The following is an 18,440-nucleotide window of genomic DNA, read 5'->3' as shown; positions in this document are numbered from 1 at the left end:
CAAGACCACAACATCTTTTCAAGATATAAAGAAAACCTGAAATGAAATTGAATCTTTTGGATTGTAGGGTAGTCATTAGCATGATGAAATTTTTGTCTCCATCTCTTGAATTCAGAATCTAGGCGTCGTCTTCACTGCACTGCAAAGTTCCCTGCAGAGGGAGAGGAGGACTTTTGTAGTGTCATCCATTTGCAGCATTGAAAATAGTAGTTCAGAAAACACCCCATTTTGGATGGCTGTTTAATTGGCACAATAACCAACAGAACTTCTAGTTGGACTTGGGAATAACAGTTCTTCAGCTTGATCCTTCAATTCAGATTTTCAAAGTACTACCTAAAAAATGATTCATGCTACTCAGACTTTTTCTTCAGTGCACTGTGTATGGCTTGGCCAATACCACAGGTACATGTGTATGGTGCAACTGCCTGTTGTGCAACATTTTGTCTTTCTTTATGTAAACGTTGATTAGGCCTACACTGGGTTTGTATACCACGGCAATGTGCTCACACTTCTCACAGAGAGTTGATAGGGCTTTAAGCAGTGCAGCATCTTTGTGCTTCATTAAGGTAGATGTCATCTGTGCAAAACTGGGACTGAAATAACATTTTTGGGAGTTGCTTAAATCATAATACTAAAACATCAAACATTTTTCTCCAACAAGATGCAGGTTGGCTGGCAGAAACTTGAATTTATCTCCAAATTAAAGTACAGTCATAGAGAGGAAATGAGCTGAAAAAAAATAACGTGTATATGTCTTCACCTGATCACATAAATCACTTGCTTGATGTTATGTAAAAATCAATGGCATCCTGCCCACAGAAGAGTCACAAGGCTGTGTATATGTGCACATAAATATAGTAGCTGAGGACTGAGGGTCTTGCTCTGCTTATTTACCCCTTATTTTTCAGAAACGCTTTTTTCCAAAATGGAATTGAGAAAAACATCTTGTGGATCCCATACAATTATCTTTCTGCCAACCAAGACCCTCCATTGCACATGTTGCTTAGATTTAAATATTTCACAGCAAATACTGTGTTTCTAGCTGCAGTCATGTTTAGAGGACCAACAGAGTACGTATTAGACAAAAAATTTTAAAAAAGGTAAAATGTATGTTCTTTTATCGGCTGGAATCCATAGGTATGGCATATACTATTTCTTATTTAAAAATGCATTCTGTAAAAATGAAAGTGTAGAGTTCAATGCCTGCTGATCTTAATTCCACAGCAAATTTAAGGCATGGGGTTCTTGGGTTTTTGCTTTTCTTCTTGATTGTCAGCATGTAAGAACAACTTGAACTCAAATATTTGAGGTGGGCTTTTCCCCTTGATTCACAAAACATGACTTAAAAAAAAGTGCTAATGCTTTTCTAAATAATATATGAGGCAAACCAGAAATATGTATATCTATTCTTACCTTTGGTTTTCTTAGAAAATAGTATAAACCGGCAACCTTCTTTTGCCAGTGAGGAACACAGCTATTGCTCTAAGCATTCCCAGGAATGGATCCACTATGAAACATGGCAAGTGTGTGGTTTTTTTTTCATTTTGTAAATCCCATTTTATAATTATAAATCATTTTATAGATGCTCATGAATTCATTAAAAGCTCTGTGAAATTTGACAGGATGTATGTATCTATTAAATTCTAAGGACTATCCCAATATTAGTTAAAATTTGTCCCCAGTATTATGATATTAATTATTACTTTTTGGAATGAAGTGGATCATTTAGTAAATATATTCTTTAATCAGGGTTCAAGTTTTGTTAGTAGAGCCCTGATTTCTAAGACAAGGTGCTGAGTGAATGTTTTTATTCCTTCCTTGTTCCGCATATGTAAATGTGCAGGGATGATATATAAAGAAATAATATACAAGCAAAACTTGGGAAAAGTGATGTCTGTAAATCTCCTTGATATTTTCAAGTGATATGAGTGACAACTATCAACATAAAGTTACTGAATATGAACCCTGGTAACTATTCCGTACCCATTCAAATCTAGTCATAGTTCCCAGTAAGTTGTTCACATGTGAAATACCTAAAGTAGTTTCAAAAAATGCTTAGTGCCTTAGTTATCTTTTCTGCTTTGAGAGCAACTGACAGTACTCCCAAAGTAAACAGTAACAAGTAAAATTGTATTCTGCAGGCAAAGTTTCGTTTGTATTGAAAAAATTAATAAATCTTGCACAATCAGTTACAATAGCTCAGATAAGAGATATTAGCATCTGAAAACGCTGCAGCTTCTGAGAAGCTAGCTGCAGCACACAAACATGGATATTGTGAATAGAATGCATTTTATAGCCTTTATTTAAGGTTCTAAAGGTTTCACTGTGAAGTATTGTTTATAGCATTTGCAGAGGAAGGGGAGTCGATGAAGGTGGTGGAAATGCATTTTGATTTCAGATCAGGATTTAATGGTTTAACAGTTAAGAGAAGAATTTTTTGGTTATTACTAAGTTTAAAGAAAGAAGGTGGGTGGGAGGAGGGAAAGCAAAAATTTTTATGGAAGTAGACTTTAGAAAACTGGAGATTCAGCAAGGATATAATATCTAAATATATTTTGCGTTGTGTTCTGTCAGTTCTATAAGGATTTAGGACAGCATCTTATCAGTGAAAACTTTCATTTAAAGTGACCAAATTATTTATTTCATGACTCCCTCGGTTCTGCGTATTTGGTTGGGGGGTAGAGTAAAATGAAAATAGTATATGAAAGGAGATATAGCAGACATTATATAGAAAAGAACAGGATAAAGAATGAAGGGAGTGAGGGAAAATAGACTTTGAGAAGGAAATGGGAAAGATTTTATGCAGTTTGCAAATTAGCCTGTGTACGTAGATTCAGGGACTAGGAAAGAAAGCACGTTTATGCTGTACTGGCCATGCAGCTACAGCATATAGTACACTGTTCCTGTTTGACAAATAATGAAGAAAAGGAAAGGTGGTGATTTTTTTTTATAAAACAAATTAGGAAATTCCACTTCAAAAAAGAACATTGAAAACTTGAGTAAGTGGCAGTTTGAAGCTTTCAGTGTTCAAGGAAGAATGAATTTGATTTTAAACGCTCACTAGACTCTTCAGCTTTCAAGACATCTCCATGTGGCCTACTGAAGTAATTGTTCCTTTTTTGCATCTCCACTCATCTAGTCAATAGGATTACTAGAATTAATCAAAGTGCACCACAATCAAAGAGGTAGCTGGTACCACACCACAATGTTTCATTGTGTTGAAGATTACCTGCTATTTCTTAAATGTATTGTTGGCCTATAATGTAGTATGTGTACTATAGTAACATTGGAAATATATACTTAAAGCAGTAGCAGACTGAAGCAAATGCTGAAACTTTCATAACAATCCCCAATTCGTATGTCTGCCTGAAAAAAATGTCTTTGTCATTATCTAGATATGACTTTTGTTCGATCCTGGACCGAAGAAATAATGTTGTTTTTACCAGCAATGTCTTTACTACACATTAATAAGACTGAAGTCATGCTTCTGCTTTTTATTGTGGATGCACTCTGTGATGCTAACCATGTAGAAATCACACCAGGCTAATAGTCATTCTGTTAACAGTAGGTATGCAATATAAATAATTCGTATTTCCTTGAGAGCACGAGAGAAATATTTCACTGTTCAATTTCATTTCATTATTCACCAGCAAAAGTAAACTGTTGAGAAGATACAAACCTTTGTTGGAATGGAAATAGATTTAATAGTAATTAAAAGCAAATGTAAAACTTCAAAAAAATATTAATGAGAAGGAACTTATTTTAAAAATCCAATATATTTGGGTTATATATTTGAATCAGTTGGATGGGGCTTTGAACAACCTGATCTAGTGGAAGGTGTCCTTGGCCACAGCAGGGAGGTTGAAACTAGATGATCTTTAAGGTTTCTTCCAACCCAAACGATTCCATGATCATTCTTGAATGCAGCAAAACTTTTTGATTGACTTGATTGACATAGAAAAATTTGAACTTCTGATCATCTCATAACTTCAAAAGTAACAGTGTGCACACTTCTGTCATTTATAAATTATTCCATGTTCATAAACTTTTTAATTGTTTAGTTGACTTAGACATTGTCATTAAGCTGGCTGCATTTATTAAGTTTACAGACATTAGACTGTATTCTTTCTCCAAGTTTGATTTTTCACTGAATATTTAGGTGTTCAACTACAGATAGAAATGGCCATCTGCTAATTTAGCAAGTCTCTATTTAGAATCAGAAATTAGATATCCTTTACACAGATTTCTTTGGACATTTTGTGTGTTTTAGTAGAAGCTAACTTGTCTTCCCCACTACTGCAGAGTTGCATTTGTTATCATACTATGTCTTATACAGAGAGATTAGGCTCTCTGACATTTATTTTCACCAAAAAGTTAAAAATGAGCCATAGTACTCTGACTTTCAACCTCTGTGAGAGCCCAGATATTACCAGTGTAAAGACTATTCCTCCAGTTTCTGTTGCTGTTACTGCTGCATGCCAAGACTGGCCTTAAAGTTGGCACCTTATAGAATGGAGAAATGGAAGGGCAGATCAAATTTCTGAAGTTATTTTATGAAATCACATCAATATGTCCTTTCTTGTTTCTTTCAGATCTGCAAACTATGGTATAATACCCCCTTGCAGGAATCACAGCAGTGGTATTCTCTTTCTATGGTGCTGGAGCTCCTGCTGAAGGTTTCCTTCAGGTTGTTTTCAAATGCAGGTGCAGGTGATAGTACAAAACTCCAGCCTGTTTTTACTTCTCTAGGTATCCCTTGGGAGATCCTTTCCAATGTGGATCTTGGTAACAGCAGACTGAAGTCCTTCATTTTCCAAAACAGCTAAGGTTACGCCTGAATCTAGGCACATAAGTAGTCTTATGAACCAGTTATGTGCTTAAAGAGTTTGTTAGACATGCGTTATATGTATTCCACTTCATAGGGAAGGAAAAGGATTTTTGAATAAGAAGGCAACAATGGAAACAGATAGATGTGGTGTTGTGGCTAGACACCCACTATTACAGCTACGAACAAAAGTAGTCTTCTAACTCTGATCTCTCTTTCGGAGGCAACCAACCTAATGGTACAATTACCTGCATAGAGTGAGGAACCTGGGCCAGTGGAAGTTCACAAACTAATATGCTATTCCAGGGATAATTAACTCTGTGGTCCACACAAGGCCTCCACAGGTCTAGAAAAAAGCCATTAGACTTAAAATCTGCTTTTTTAGAAATTACAGTAGTTGTCTCTGTTAATTTACTTTCACAAAATCTGTATTTCTGCATTTTGTATGATATCGTTTGTTAAGCTTAACTGCTTGGAACATCCAACAGAAGAATCGTGAAGGAAACAAAAAAGCCCCAGAACACCAAAACTATATATTGCCAAGTACAAATTTAGAATTCAAAGTTATGGAAAAAAATAATTTAAACAGTGTATTCTAATATTGTGCAGCCACATGTCTGAGCTCAGCTTACTTATTTAGTCTGGTGATTGACAGATGCATTTGGTAGCTTCTTGGATGTTTTATAATGAAAGAAAGTAAGGCTGAATCTCACTAATATGACTGTTTCTGACTTGTCCGTATCCTTTGCTATAACGTTCCTTTATTACCTTCTTCATCCTGTGCTTACGAGTTGGGAAATTTGCGGTGGCTTGTAAACTGAACATTATAAACAAAATTGCATTAGAAATCAAGATCTTTGGAACAGACAATGTTTCCTTAGTGAATCTCTTTTGTGCTTCCAAAATTAGAGTTGTCAGTCAAACCAACAGGTGGTGTATGGTTACAGGGAGTGAATCCCCCCTCACAAGATACTTTCTTTTAGGAAACCAATCAGAACTGGCACTGACATGATGAGGCAGACGGGTCAGCAGAGCTGGGGTATATAAAGCAAAACATCTATGTTAGCACTTCTGAGCAGTCGTGCATTCCCCGCCTCGCCTCGGGTGTAGGGATTGCAAAAAACAAAACTACACTGTCAAGACTGTGTAGTTTTGTTTTTATGATTAGAGGCTCTACAATTCTCATGCTGGGATTGTCTAAAAAAATCTTACTCTGGATAAGGACGTCGTTCAAGAAGATTTCGTTGGGCTTAGCCCACTCTTACAGGCACTTTGAGAGATCAGGTTAGTAACATGTTTCTGCTGGTGCAATAAGTATTTTATCATTAATAATCCTGATATGATCTATTATTTATACATTTTATCATGGGGGGGTATAGGTTTCAGAGTATAGACATGGAGCACTTAAATTCTCTGGCAAGTTTATGTCTTAGATTTCTAGGGGATAGTTTTGATAACACTCAGCAAAAAGGTTTTCCAGTATATTTATTATTAAATATTATATGAATTAAGATTTGAAAAGTGCGTGGAAACATCTGCTTAACTTAAAAACTCATTTCTGTTGGGAGTTTTCAAGGTTATGCTACTGAGAGATAAACTGAGAAGCGCCAAGAATAGCTCTGATAAAATGCATATGGTATCAGCTAAGCACTGATGACTTTTTAAGGGAATCAACTGCTAAGGTATCAATTACATGGCAGCTCTGGAACACTTGTCTGCTGTCATTCATAGCCAGGAAGGTTATTTCTGGAACATGACATTTCAGATGCATACTTTCAATTCTAATTATACAAAAAGCCTTATAAGATCACAACTTCATTACCAAAATTTGCCTAGACAATGAAATATATAAACTTTGTGTAAACTCAGTGACAATTCTGCTTGATTAAATTATTTTCAATCTCTTCTGGAGTTAGGAAATTGCATATATATATATAAGCTTTCATAATGTTTAATTATATGGTAAGATTATTTCCATATATTTTAGCTGAATTTCAAAACATAACTGAAGTAGATCTTAGTGAAATACCTGTGACAGATATTTGTCCTCATCTTTCTTTCAGAAAACTAGTGTTGTATTAGGATGAGATGTTGGTCATTTCTTTCTAATTTGAGCTCATTTCCTCCCACCCACAAAACTAAAAAGCTTTGATAAAAACCTATTCCTCTGTCAAGCTGGAACAAGTATCCAGATAACCAGTAAAGGCAACAAAAAGCAGCTTGAAATCGCAATACAGCATCCAGTTCTGCCCTTATGCATTTACTCCATGTAGACATCAGACACTGCTTTTAATGAAGGAACTCATGTCATACAGAATTTTTACCCCTTTGAAAGGTAACATAAATTTGGCTCATAGTAAAAGAAACTTCACTTTCTCGTTAATTTTTAAATTAAGCCTGGGACTGTCACAAAATCAGGCGCAAAAGCCAAAACAACAGTAAATGTGTGAGTGAGACTGACTTTAAAAGATTATGCAGTTAACCCTTGTTTAGTAAGACATGATATACCCTTGGGGAATTTTTTAATGAGAAAAAATGTAACTTTAATAGATGTATGATATTGGTAAGAAGATATTAGCTATATTTTAAAAATCTGCACAATTCAACATCAGTAAATAAAATATGTTAATGCAAATATAAAATACTCCTGATACAGAAGCTTTTATAGTGGCAGTACACTATTTCAAAGTAGGATCTTGTGACATATGAAGAGAAAGAAAACTATTTTTCTTTCAGATTTCACATGAATCTGCAGTTGTTCAAACCATCAGTGTCAATAGCTACCTTATATCCTAGCTCATATTTCGAAGGTGGCTGTCTTCCCATATTCAAAATTCCACTGAGATACTCTCCAAGAAAGAGTACAATTTTACCTGTGTATTTAATGTCAGTATGCTTCTGTGTAAAATGAAATTATTCAATACCTACAGACTGCTTTTAAAAGAGAGCCTCTTGGTATTTTTTAATTATTAAAAGCCAAATAGATTGTAGATCTTCACATTTTTTTAAATTTGTTACTTAGTGACCTAATTGTCTTCCCATTGGAGAATGCAAATGTTCTGCACTAGCAAAACATTTACAAATCATTAAAATTTTTTTTTACATTGAGATTGTTTTCTCTTTAGGTAAAAGAGATTAATAGAGCTTAGATGACCTGCACAAGGTCATGTAATGAGTCAAGCAGAACTTTGTCTCCTGCTGCTTATTTGTAATGACAAATCACAGCTTCGCTAAATGTAAGTTTCACCTCCAACTCAGCCAAGTGTGCCCTAAGAGTAATTTGCTATACAACTTTTTCAAAACCTACAGTCTTCACATTTCATCGGGTCAATGTGATTTAAACCCAAGAAGAGTAAATTGTTATGAAAATAATTGCAAATATTTCAAAAATCTAGCAAGAAGGATGTGCATATAGTAACAATTTAATATCTAATTATTTTTTTGTTGTTTTCAGAGTGCCTGTAAAGATGACGACAAAAGCACCAACATTTACGCAGCCATTGCAAAGTGTTGTGGCACTGGAGGGTAGTGCCGCAACCTTTGAGGCTCATATTAGTGGTAAGTTTTTAATTCATTCTTGCAAAATTGCTTATTTTTTGTTATTATTTTTGGTAACATTTATGCTAAGACAAATGATAACACTTTTCATAGATCATAATCTGATCTGAATGGGTAAAGATCAGTGCTGAAATGTGTATATATATCCACATCATACAGTACTGATCAGCGCTGTAAGGTGCTGTCAGATATTCAGAAACATACTGTATAAAGTTACAGGGCTTGCCAGGCAATAGTCAATCATCCTACCAATGAGACTGGTGTCTAATTCTTATGTATGCTAGAACCATCAAAACTGGGGGGAAATAGCATGAAAAATATATACATAAAAATACATACTGTGCTAATAAGGGAACTTCATATGGGTGCAGAGAAAGTAATCTTGTTTGGATGGTGATCAAACAGAATGAGGAGTCAAGGTATAAAAGGCAAGGCATATACTAGTTCTTCACTGGCCTAGTGCTATGCTTCACTCTGGCTAAACTGTATTTCTGCTTTCTGTGTCCTTGAGTTTACTTAATTCCAAAGTTCTGGTGGCGAGTGGTTAAAAGAACAAGAGGGTAGGAAACACTAGTTTGCTAGATAACAGATGTATATGGTGATCATGATGGTAATATGGATTAATATAATGTGAATTGTTCATGCAATTTAAGAATGGATTAGTATAATTTAAATAGTTGATGCAATTTAAGGATGCCACAAAATTTAAAAAGATACTTCATTTTACCAGTTAACACAGTATTAAAACACCCTATCTTGTGCAAAGCCCCATGCAACCCCCCGAGATAACGTTACTGGATAACCAACACCCTATTCTAAGAGTGCCTCTGACCTCAGCAGTGACTAAGGAGAAATGACACGTGTTCCTGCTGATGGAATTATATTGTCTTACAGGCATTAGCAATGTGATGATTCACATACCGTAAAACACTACCCAGATGCTCTGTGACAGGTGCAAAAACATGATCTGTCCAACTATAAAGATCTCTGACATCTGTGGTCCACTGTGGTTCATTCCTTGGTCCCTTTGGGTAACACTGGCTCACAGAAGGTGTTTGAACATGCCCTGTAGTCTATATCTGTGATATTTATTCATGCCTTATTCTGTTATTTGGCCCTCTACTCTTCAGTTAATTACCCTGATCGTCTCTTGTTGTCTGTACATTGTAAATTTTCTGTGAAAAGTTTCTTTCCACTGATGTTTACAATACTTATTGTTATTATAACTACATAAATATATCATTAGAACAAGTTAGGATGCCAATATTATGGATCAATGTGTAATTTTGTCTATTTTCATTTCTGTGTTATCACGGAGTACTTGGGAGGGAAACTTGTTTCCTTACTAAGAGAAGATACTGTAGGAGCATATAACATATGTATTTTAGTCCCAAACATAATGTGAGAAAATCTCCTGTTAGATTTTATTCACATTGTGAGATTCTGGAATATTTTTTCTGCTGCAGAAGCATCCACCAAGATTGACAGATCTGACAGTGGCTTGGCATTTAGTTTTTCTAATGCATAAAAAATATGAAAGTTTTATTTTTTTAACTAAGTGCATAAATGGACTACACAGCTTTATCCTGCTACATTGTCTTCCCTTCCTATCTGTCATGAATTAGTGTGAATTTGAAATTCACTTTCTTTTTATCTCTGATATCACCACCTTTTCATATACAAGTCAAATATTAGTACAGAGCTACAATTTGAATGTGAAGAGCCTAGTTAATCTAAGAGTACTGAGAAGAGCTTAGCAACCACCTGAGATGCAATTTTGCAGTATGTAAATTAGAACAAATTAATTGTACTGTTGTATCAGTTTGTGAATTAAGTGCCACATAACAAAGGTTTGGTATCAGACAAAAGTACTCAGTACCTCTCCTTGCATTCAGAAAATGCAGAACACACAAGCCCCATGATTAAAAGCTGTAAGTGCCAGAGCAGCTAGGATACCATCACAGGGGCAGCCCTACAGGGTGAGCAGTGCCTGAGGGGACATGAGACAATATGCCACTGCCAAGGAAGTCTGCAGCACTGCTGGCATTAGAACTGTGCCCATTCTCATGTCTCCACAGTACTGATCAAGTATTGAATTTGTTCATGAAGAACTAACTTGTGGTCTGCTAAACCTTCTTTGAACTGATATTTTCATGTATTATCCAATGCAAGACAGCCTTTACACTCTGCTTATTGCTGAAAGCAGCACACAGAACGTATGCAGATTGACAGTTCCTGTCACCTACATCATTGTCAGAACAATCTCATTGCATTCAATTACTCAAGCAGTGAAGTTGAGGCACTTCAGGTTAATCTTCTTTTTGACAAGAAAGCTCAAAAAAAACTCAAGGACAATTTTAAAATGAAAAAGAATGCCCTAATAATTAATATTCAAATCATAGTGTAACTTGGCACGTATGAAAGTCCTTACTCCATATAGTCCAGGCAAAAATATCTATAATCTGAGGTAGATATTACCTTTCAGTCCCCATCCCTGTGGCATGAGAATAGCAGAGTGCTAGTAAATGTGTGAAGTTGGGTTTCTTTTAATATGAATTTGGGCTCAGATTTTCAAAATGGCTTTTAACTTTGGATCCTTTGAACATACCAGTTTGAGACATGAAAATAGTCTCCATTTTTTAAAATGTAGGCCTTGTTTGATTTACCACACAAACCCCAGTGTTTGCTAATCATCATATGATGCTGCACCAAGAAAATAAAGCATTTTGGCAATATTTCAGGTAATTCACTATTGACATGATTTTTTATTGCCTAGCTTAAAACATTTGGAAACTCCTTTCTGGATGAAATCAGTGAGATCTGCTGGATATTCTGTGTTTATGGTGATAACACCCAAGTTGTCCTATATCAGTAGCACAAAATTGAATTGTACCAGCCCCATCAGAGCTGTTTGATAACTTCCATCTGTGAAATCAACAGTGCTTAAATGTACTTCTACCCTTTTGATTTCTAATCCTCTCTAAAACTGGCCACATTCTCTGTATATGTTTTTCTATTTTACATATATATCTAAAAATCAGTTTTTCAACTATGAATAAAATTTCAAACTTCCCTAACCAAGTCTGATGTCACTGCAGACACCCAGTAAAAGATTCAATCTACATATCTTAGCTTCTCTTTCATTTTAGTCTCACACAGTCATATTCCTGGTACATTAAACCCCCAAATAATTAAATGAGTTTATAGGAGGAATAGTCTGGAAAGGAAGCATAATTCTGTGGTCCTGTGGCTTTCCAAAGCACAGAGAGTGGATTGGGGAAAATTAGAGCAGCTGTACTAAGTGCCGTCTTGGATCTCATTCCTGTGTCCCTGTGCAGTGAAAATGATGATTTGGCTTGATTGGAGAAGTACATTAAGTAAATTTGCAGGGATTTTCATTTTGGAGAAATGGTGTTCTAGGACTACAGAAAAGAATTTGAGCTGGAACTGTCTCCTTAATGTAGCTGTTCTCCTTATGTGGCTCATAAAAAAATTTTACTTGTATATCACATAGACTTCAGTTGCTCAATGAAGTTGGCTGAGTAGAACACTGGGAAGAGAATTTCTATTAGGAATCTAAAATCACCATTTAAAGCTTAAAAAGCAGCTGTCATTACAGATTAAACTCTTCTGATCAGAAGAGTCTTGTTTATGACCCTGACAATAAAAGAATAATATATTTGAAAAACAAAAGATCGGCTGATTCCAGCCAACTGTTTTCCACCAAACTCAAATAGAATTTGCTCCAGAAAACAAGCAAACAAAAAAAAACAACAAAAAAAAAACCACAAACAAAAAAAAAACAAACAAACAAAACAAAACAAAAAAAAAAACAAACAAAAAAAAAACCCAAACACATTAATAGCACTTGATGTTAATGTCAGTCACTTTTTCTATCTCTTCATTTTCTAAAATCATTTAGTGTTAGGCAACTACTTAACTGTGTTGGAAGTTCTGATTTTTACTTTGTCTCCAAACTATTGGAATGGGTAATTTTGTTAGCAATAAACAATATTACCTAGATAATAGCAAATAAATGAAAAAATATCTCACGTGCATCAATTCATCCCCCTCATAATTTTGATGATCTTTTGTTCATCAACAACATTGCCAAACACTACAGTCCACTCATTATTCAAGTGATTTCCTAAATGCAGTACCCTGTGCAGTTGTCCTGTTGCTCTGTGTATTTTAAAGACCCTTCTAAAAAGAAATTCCTTTACCACTGTGTCACTGGACAGATAATCATAGATCTGTGCCTACGCCATTAACACTCCACTATAACTGTGTATATGTGAGCGAGTATTGTGGTAATTTTGGATATCTGGCATATCACAGCATCTTCATCTCCTTTTGTCTTCCTTTTCCTTCAGGTTTCCCAGTTCCTGAGGTGAGCTGGTATCGGGATGGCCAGGTTCTTTCTGCTGCAACTCTGCCCGGTGTGCAGATCTCGTTTAGTGATGGCCGCGCTAAACTGGTGATCCCCACCGTGACAGAAGCAAATAGTGGAAGATACACTGTACAAGCCACCAATGGATCTGGGCAAGCAACCAGTACTGCTGAGCTACTTGTCACAGGTATCCAGCAGCTAAAGAAAGGCACCTCTCTCTGCTATGTGAGAGAGAAAGCAATAGCACAAGTGTCAAATGCCTTTTCTTAAAGCAGTCTAGAATTCAGCATATATGCTCACCTTAACTGTATCAAGTTTAATTGTGATCTCATAAACTCTTAATCATAATTACAGATTTACAGCTTAGCCCAGCATACTTCTGCTCATGTGTTTTGTCACACTGACTACATTCAAACTACACATAAAAGAAAGGATAAAGTTCTGCAAGATGGAGACCTTAATGTTATTTAATTATATAAATGTTATTTAACAGAATAACTCACAAAAAGGGCCATACTTAAGAGACTGCAGTTACTACTTATGGTTATAATCAATGTATCTCTAACTCTAGAAACATTTGCAATCATGGGCATAATCAGAAATATCAGAAATTTTAAACACATGAGAAAAGTTAAGAGTGTTAGAGTGTTTGCATTTCAGCAAATCAACTCTTAATGTTTTGAGTGTGTGAGAAGGTAATATCATCTCTCAGTAGCATGTGAAGGAGAAGTAGACATTATGCACTTCTAGTAATGAAAATATCTAGCCCTTACAGTTCTTTTTAACAGACATTATTGTTTTTCTGTTTATTTTTTCAATAAAATTGCAGCTGCAACAGCACCACCAAACTTCGCACAACGACTACAGAGCATGACTGCAAGGCAGGGAAGTCAAGTTCGACTTGACGTGAGAGTGACTGGAATCCCTACACCTGTGGTGAAGTTCTATCGGGATGGAGTAGAAATCCAAAGCTCCCCCGATTTTCAAATTTTACAAGAAGGAGACCTTTACAGCTTAATAATTGCAGAAGCATATCCTGAAGACTCCGGTACCTATTCAGTAAATGCCACAAATAATGTGGGACGTGCTACTTCAACAGCTGAATTGCTAATTCAAGGTAACAGAGTTGAAGTTGCAAGCCATGAAAATAAGAGAGCATTCATTGTTGTAATGGTGCAATACACACCACTTCTTCAAAGTTATACCAATAAATTCACCTGTAACTTCTTTCTCAGGAGCTAGTTTGCTGTGAAAAAGTAATGTCTTTGGTGAAATTTGCCAAAGATTTTTGTCTGAGAACTGAAAAGGACCTTTTTTCCAGAATGAGTCTTCTTTAAACTGAAGATACAGTAGACAGAAAGAAAGTGTGGGATACTGTCTAGTTGTTGTCATTTTGTTCTGTAGATTTCTCAGAGCCATATTTTTAAGTTGGCTTTGATAAAATAGATATGTTAGTCTGCATAACTGTACATAGTTTTGTAAATGAGCCTGGTAAGGATAAATACAATTCTTGAAGAATTGTAGAAGTGAATCATTTCATGCAGAGAAGTCTTGTTTGAATTTCACCTCAGTCAGGCTTCCAGACTGTGAAGTCATTTGAGATCCAGAACTGATTCTGAAGAATATAAAATAAATGTGGGCTTTTTCTGGTTGGTTTGTTTGTTTGTTTGGTTTTTTTCCTAATGACATAGTAATGCAGAAATATTATTTCAAGTGTTTTCACATTTCTCTGCCTGTAGATACTGCTGGAAAAACAGATGGTTGCTTAATTATTTCTCTGGTTTTTATATACATTAGTATATAATTGGAATTGATCGTTCCTTTTATTTTTGGAACTGCTTATTGTTTGTTGTCATATGCAATTCTTTTGACCATGTTTTCTCTTCCAAAAGGTGAAGAAGAAGCTGTTCCTGCTAAAAAGACAAAGACAATTGTTTCGACTGCTCAGATTTCACAAACCAGACAAGCCAGAATTGAAAAGGTATATTTTTCAAAAACAAAGCAGGTAAGGCTAAAATGTGGATGATTACTTCTGCAGTATCTCAGACTTGTTTTCCTGATTTCATTGTAGAAGACTGAAGCCCACTTTGATGCCAGATCACTTACAAGTGTTGAAATGATCGTAGAAGGTGCGACAGCCCAACAGCTCCCACACAAAGCACCTCCACGAATGCCTCCTAGACCTACATCAAAATCACCGACACCACCGATAATTGCTGCAAAAGCACAAATGGCACGACAGCAATCACCATCACCTGTTAGACAATCACCATCACCTGTAAGACATGTCAGAGCACCAACACCCTCACCAGTAAGGTAAACTTAATATTCTTTCAAAAAAGATTGCTTTTTGAATCAATTTCACATATAGCAGTAATGCTATAGAATGAGACCATAGTATAAGATGGAAGAATGTACTGAATTAACACTGAGTTTAGTCTGACACTGAGCTATAAGGTGCTGTATTTACCACTGCTATAGAAGTGCATGTCTCTTATGTAAATTTTCTATCCCATATGGAAGAAGATTCTTTAGAGGATAAATCCTATTTGATTGCTCTACATACAGATGAAGTAGCACTTAAAACATGACAAAAGAGAATAAAACAGTAGAGTCCTTGATTATTTTATATGAACAGAGAAAAAAGCAATGACACTGATGAGTGGCAAACAGAATGGAAGAATATGTAAAAAAATGTGAACATATGTTCTATGTGTATGCTTGTAATGACTGCAGAAATAATGTTTGGAAGGTAGGCAAGGTAAATGTGGTTACGGAAAAATGAAGTTTAGCTCTGCTGCATAAAATCTCTTGAGAGGGAAAGTGAGGGGTTTGAAAAGCAGGGCTTGTGGTCTGGCAGACCCCAGGAGGTATGTGCTGAGAGGCAGGTAAAGAGAAAGGGGTTTTGGAAGTCCTTCAGTTTCAGCATCCTGAAGCACCAGCATAATGGAAAGAACACCTCCAAGCTCATAAGATTTCCATTTAAATTGCAAGAGCTAGGTACGCTGGTGTATTTTGTCCCACTGAGAATAACTTACAAGGACAAGAAGAAATGGGTAGGTAGTAACTAGCAATAATTAACTGCATAGCTGAAAGAATAATTCAATAGTGCCATCTAGAGTGCATATGGAACTAGGAGTTCATACTCCCCTGCTAGTCAAACCACTTTTAGACATACAATACATTAGAAAATAAATCTAAATATTACTATGATGACACTGCCCCCTACTGCTGCAATTTGTTAAAGTTATCTGGGAAATACAGCATAAAAAAATTCCTCTCAAAGAAAATCCAAGTTAGAAAGCCTGTTAAAACATTTTGAAAAATGCTTTAAAACTACCTGCTAAGATTGGGATTAAATTTCTGAAATATCAAAATTTAGAAACTAGTGCTTTCCTAGCGGCTACCAATTATTGTGGCTGAGATTTATAAGTATGGGAAAAAATACAGGCCCTGATCAGAAGCTTGCCTGGAGTCTGAACACAAATGTGGATGACTGATGAAAATTAGATGTGGTGCAGGAGTAGATACAGTTATATTGTTGCTAGGTGGCTCCCACTCCATATTTTTACAAAGAATGGCTACACTAATCATTTTGTCCCTCTACAGAGGCTGGACCACAAATATAATATGTAATACTCATAGCCTGCAAGCCTTCTATATTATTCCCATTAGGAGAATTAAGATAGGACAAATGGAAACTAATTATGTATTTTTATGTTTTAAATATATGTGCTTAAGTGAAAAAGTCCCTTGACATTTGCCTTTATTTCTTTTTGGAAATCTAACTAAGATACTGCAAAATGTGTCACTGCTATGAATATGACAAAAACACACATTAGGTATAATGCTGAAAACAGATAAATATCATTTACTAGTAGAACACCTCAAAACTTTTTAAAAATCAAACTACAAAGTACTGAAGATACTTAGTACCCCCTAAATGGGGAGTGAATTCAAGTTCAGGCTGAAGTTGTTTATTTAGTTTTCATTGTGTGACACTACAATAATTATATTAATATCTTATTTTTTCATTAGATCGGTTTCTCCTGCTGGAAGAATCTCCACCTCACCTATTAGACCAGTTAAATCTCCATCTCCAATCCGTAAAACACATGTAGTGACAACAGCTGGGGCTGAAGTCCTTCCTCCTTGGAAGCAGGAAGGTTATGCTGCAACCACAGAAGCCCAGATGAAGGAAACAAGAGTATCTACAAGTGCTACCCAAATAAGAACTGAAGAAAGATGGGAGGGGAGATACGGGGTCCAAGAACAAGTTACCATTAGCAGTGCTGCTGCTGGTGATATTGCGGCTGGTGCTAGAGAGGTAAAGTCTATTTTTGGAAAGAGCATTGGTTTTGCTCTATGTGTGGATTCACCACTGCTGAATGGAGTCTGAGAGGCTGTGTGTAAAAACATGTGTGTATCTGCTGTTGAGTGAGTTCTGCTGCAAATGTTCAAATGCTTTTTTGTAACATTCTGTCTCTGTAACTTGTTTTGTGCTTCTTCTGAATGTATGCAAAACATGAAAAAAATGTCTTTTGATGTGACTAATATAGGTGAGAAAGGACAGTGAAAAAACAGCAGCTGTTGCTACAGTAGTTGCTGCTGTGGACCAAGCCATGGTGAGAGAACCAGCTCCAGGTGCTGTGGAGCAAACTTCTAAAAGGACAGCAATGACTGCAGTCCACGTTCAACCTGTTCGTGAGCAGGTAGAAACAGCACAGAGACACTCTATGATTTCCCCTTTATCCCTTCATCCAACTTGCAAACAAGGCATGATTCACTGTGAGGAATTAACAAGATATTACCCAGTGCACTGCAAAAGCATGAATACCTGTATAGAGCATCTGGACTGTGAAGGAATGTTCGTGGATCACTTATTCCGTTGCTTTCCATCATAGCAAGATTGAACTAAATATTCTTAAACTGGTTTTAAGTTTAAGAATGCCTTCTATGAAAGTGATCCTGTATTCTTGTCATTTATTCTCTAACATTACTCTCACATTGATGAAGTTTTGCCTCTAATATCCATTTTATAATTTCCCCACTAGGAATAAAATAATTGTCCCTTAGTATTTTTCCTTCACTTGCATTCCTCTCTTATTTTTTCTTCTCCTCTTCTTTTGATGATTGATTTGTTAAAATGAATTTTAAGGCTTTGTGTTTTTTTGTTTGTTGCTATAAAAATCAGATGAGAAAGGAGGCAACAGTAGTAGTTACCAGTGATAAAGCCACAAAACAAACAGTAATATCGAGAACTAGAGAAGGAATTGTTACTTCACAAGAACAAAGGCACATCTCTCATGAAAAGGTGAATATGGATGTTACCTATGATTGTCATACCTTACCTTGTTCAAATATCTAATATCCCATCAAAAAGACAAATGTATGAACAAGACAAATGAAATATTGTAATATTATTTTTTCCTTTTATGTATGTTCACTCTTCTAGCTTATTGTGCTATCGTTCTCCTATCTCTTCTTGATGATGAGTGTCTTTCATTTTTCAATTCCATTAATACCTAAGAATGGGATAGATAAATTTGCAAAATATTAACACAGAAAAAAAATCTATTTTTTATATATTGTATGGTGATTTGTTAGATAGTATTGTCAATCATTTAAGAATTGACATGTAGGAAATACCTCTTAAATTTTCCATAT

General features: G+C 35.7%; 1 protein-coding gene across 1 annotated transcript in view; it reads left to right on the top strand.

Moving 5' to 3' along the window:
- The first annotated feature begins 8,292 nt into the window (after nucleotides 1-8,292).
- Nucleotides 8,293-18,440, top strand: part of TTN (titin) — a 240,837-nt gene continuing 230,689 nt past the window's right edge. The window contains exons 1-8 of the mRNA XM_042784452.1: nucleotides 8,293-8,383; nucleotides 12,757-12,960; nucleotides 13,603-13,890; nucleotides 14,666-14,754; nucleotides 14,845-15,089; nucleotides 16,812-17,105; nucleotides 17,338-17,485; nucleotides 17,968-18,087. Coding sequence (XP_042640386.1) covers nucleotides 8,293-8,383; nucleotides 12,757-12,960; nucleotides 13,603-13,890; nucleotides 14,666-14,754; nucleotides 14,845-15,089; nucleotides 16,812-17,105; nucleotides 17,338-17,485; nucleotides 17,968-18,087 — 1,479 coding nt within the window. The remainder of the gene's footprint in view (nucleotides 8,384-12,756; nucleotides 12,961-13,602; nucleotides 13,891-14,665; nucleotides 14,755-14,844; nucleotides 15,090-16,811; nucleotides 17,106-17,337; nucleotides 17,486-17,967; nucleotides 18,088-18,440) is intronic.

Source organism: Tyto alba, unplaced genomic scaffold, assembly GCF_018691265.1.
Source record: "Tyto alba isolate M040663 unplaced genomic scaffold, T.alba_DEE_v4.0 Super-Scaffold_7, whole genome shotgun sequence".
NCBI lineage: Eukaryota > Metazoa > Chordata > Aves > Strigiformes > Tytonidae > Tyto > Tyto alba.
This window is presented reverse-complemented; position numbering and strand designations above follow the sequence as displayed.